General features: G+C 36.8%; 1 protein-coding gene across 1 annotated transcript in view; it reads left to right on the forward strand.

Annotated features, from left to right (window-relative positions):
• Window positions 1–2,717, forward strand: part of LOC106874864 (protein phosphatase methylesterase 1) — a 22,305-nt gene that overhangs the window by 11,256 nt on the left and 8,332 nt on the right. Inside the window, exons 7-9 of the mRNA XM_052971502.1 lie at window positions 884–969; window positions 1,735–1,825; window positions 2,387–2,452. Coding sequence (XP_052827462.1) covers window positions 884–969; window positions 1,735–1,825; window positions 2,387–2,452 — 243 coding nt within the window. The remainder of the gene's footprint in view (window positions 1–883; window positions 970–1,734; window positions 1,826–2,386; window positions 2,453–2,717) is intronic.

A 2,717-nucleotide genomic window follows, 5' to 3' on the forward strand; every position in this document is an offset into this window, starting at 1 on the left:
TACTACTACTACTACTACTACTACTACTACTACTACTAAGGCGGTGAGCTGGCAGAATCGATAGCACACCGGGCGAAATGCTTAGCAGTGTTTCGTCTGCCGCTACATTCTGAGTTCAAATTCCGCCGAGGTCGACTTTGCCTTTCATCCTTTCGGGGTTGATAAATTAAGTACCAGTTACGCACTGGGATTGATATAATCAACTTAATCTGTTTGTTTGTCCCCTCTGTGTAGCCCCTTGTGGGCAGTAAAGAAATGAGAATTGTTAGTGTGCTGGATGCAAGGGTTTTTATTTTGCCCATCGCTATGTTCTAAGTTCAAATTCTGCCAAGATTGACTTTGCCTTTCACCATTTTGGGGTTGATAAATTAAGTACCAGTGAAACACTGAGGTCGATATAATCAACACCAACCACTTTACAGAGTCTACTGCATGCCTTCGATGTGCCACTGGCATGGGTGCATTTATGCTGCACCGGCATGAGTGCATTTTATGTGGCACGAGCACCTGTAAAGAACAAGCCTATATGTAGAGATGACAGTGATTTTATTTAGCTTGACATGTTTCTCAAGTACAGTAAATCACTACATCTCCTGGACCCTAATCATTTCCTCAGTGTCTGAAGATCCTTTCTCACCACTTCGTCCCAGCTCTTCCTGGGTTTATCCTCTCCATAGGTTCCCTCCACAATTAGAACTCGGCACTTCTTTATGCAGCTGTCTTCTAAAATGGTAAGTTATTGTTCAAAGGCAGCTATTTCTAGTAGAACTGTTGGTCACATAATGCATTCCTATTGATGATAACTGAATAATTCTTAAAACTTATATCATTAAATGTTTATTATAGCTGATTAAAATTTCTTCATTATACCTTTATCTTTCAGTATGGGGGCTGCAATAGCTGTACACACTGCTGTAAGGGCACTGGTACCCTCTCTGGCTGGTTTGGTTGTTATTGATGTTGTTGAAGGTAAGGAGTTCTGCTTTTTATATTTTTGATCTTTTTCTTTGACTTGATTCAGTCATTGGACTGCGGCCTTGCTGGAGCGCTGCCTTGAAGTACTTTTATTCTATCAGACTCTTTTGCTGAACTGCTAAAGTGCAGGACTATAAACAGACCAACACCAGTTGTCAAATGGTAGTGGGGCACAAACACACACACACGACCGGCTTCTTTCTGATGACATCTACCAAATCTACTTACAAAACTTTTGGCAGCTACAGGTTAGGGTTGAAGATACTTGCGCAAGGGACCATGCAGTGGGACTGAATGCAGAGCCATGTGGTTGGGAAGCAAACTTCTTAACCATACAGCCATGCCTGCACCTGACATGGCCACCACTTTCTTTACCAAATGTTACAAAGAATGTTTCATTTGACATAATTTAAAACATTGTTTTTAATTAAAATCACACAAATTGATGAAGACAATAGTTATATACAGTTGCTCATTAAAAATTATTTTGTTTTGTAATGAATCTTAGGTATTCTATATTTTTGTTGATTATTTCTTTTGGTAAAAATGTCATTGAAATAGTTAAAATAGATTGGCAAACAAAACTTATGTGGCTTTTCAATGAAGAATATAGAATTTAATTCCATTTGGTTTTAACACCATCACTAGGTACTTTGGTTACCTTTTGTGGAATCCACTCTTTTGCATTCAGGCCAGGTTTCTACCAACAACTTTGTTTTTTTAATAGTCCTTAAATTTTGGTTTCTAAATTTTATACAGGCACAGCAATGGAAGCATTAAGCAGCATGCAGAGTTTTCTACGTGGACGTCCATCATTTTTCAGTTCCATAGAGGAAGCTATTGAATGGAGGTGAGATAAATAAATTTGTATTTTTCCTATATTGTTTAATGAATTTGGTTGCTGTGAATATTTTGTAAACAAACAACTTCTTGTCAACTGATGACTATTTATCCAACCTCATTTAACTCTTTAGCATTTAAACCAGCCATATCCGGCCCAAAATTTTCTACCCTTTTTATGTTTAAATTGGCCAAATCTGGTCTCTTACCTATACCTAACACTGTCGTTCAAAACATAAGCAATTGCATCTCTGAAATCTCAAAGTTACAAGATAATGCATGACTAATTCAAACTAATGTGAATGAATATGAATTACATTTGACAGAGTAATCTGAGTGCTAAAGGGTTAACAGTTCAAGCCATAATCGTCCTCATCCTGTCTTTTGTGGTTGTGCTGACCAAGGTTTTGCATGTGGTGGTGGTGGTGGCGGCGGAGGCGTAGTAGTAGTATATGAAAGGTATATTTTTACAAAAAATGCTTTATTATTTAATATTTTAATTTTTTTTTTTTAAATAAAACTTTTCACAATATAATTTAATCATTGCTGTTGGTTTTCCTTGTCATTGTAGTTTACGTAGTGGTCAATTACGCAACATTGAATCTGCAAAAATCTCCCTTGTTGGGCAAGTGAAACGGTAAGGAGTTATTTGTAATTGTTTCATTTCCTAATGAGTTTCTGTCATTTAACAGCATCACAAGTTTTGCAGTGTTAAAGGCATGTAAACGCATGTGATATCTAGGATAGTACAGCAGAGATTGTTAATCCTGATATTGATGTCAGATTGTGATGTGAAGCGGTGCATTTTTTTTTTTTTTGTTATATTAGTAACTTTTGCATTTTACCATCATTAAATACCTCTAAAGCTGTATCTCTCTCTCTCTCTCTCTCTCTATATATAT

This window comes from Octopus bimaculoides, chromosome 11 (assembly GCF_001194135.2).
Source record: "Octopus bimaculoides isolate UCB-OBI-ISO-001 chromosome 11, ASM119413v2, whole genome shotgun sequence".
NCBI lineage: Eukaryota > Metazoa > Mollusca > Cephalopoda > Octopoda > Octopodidae > Octopus > Octopus bimaculoides.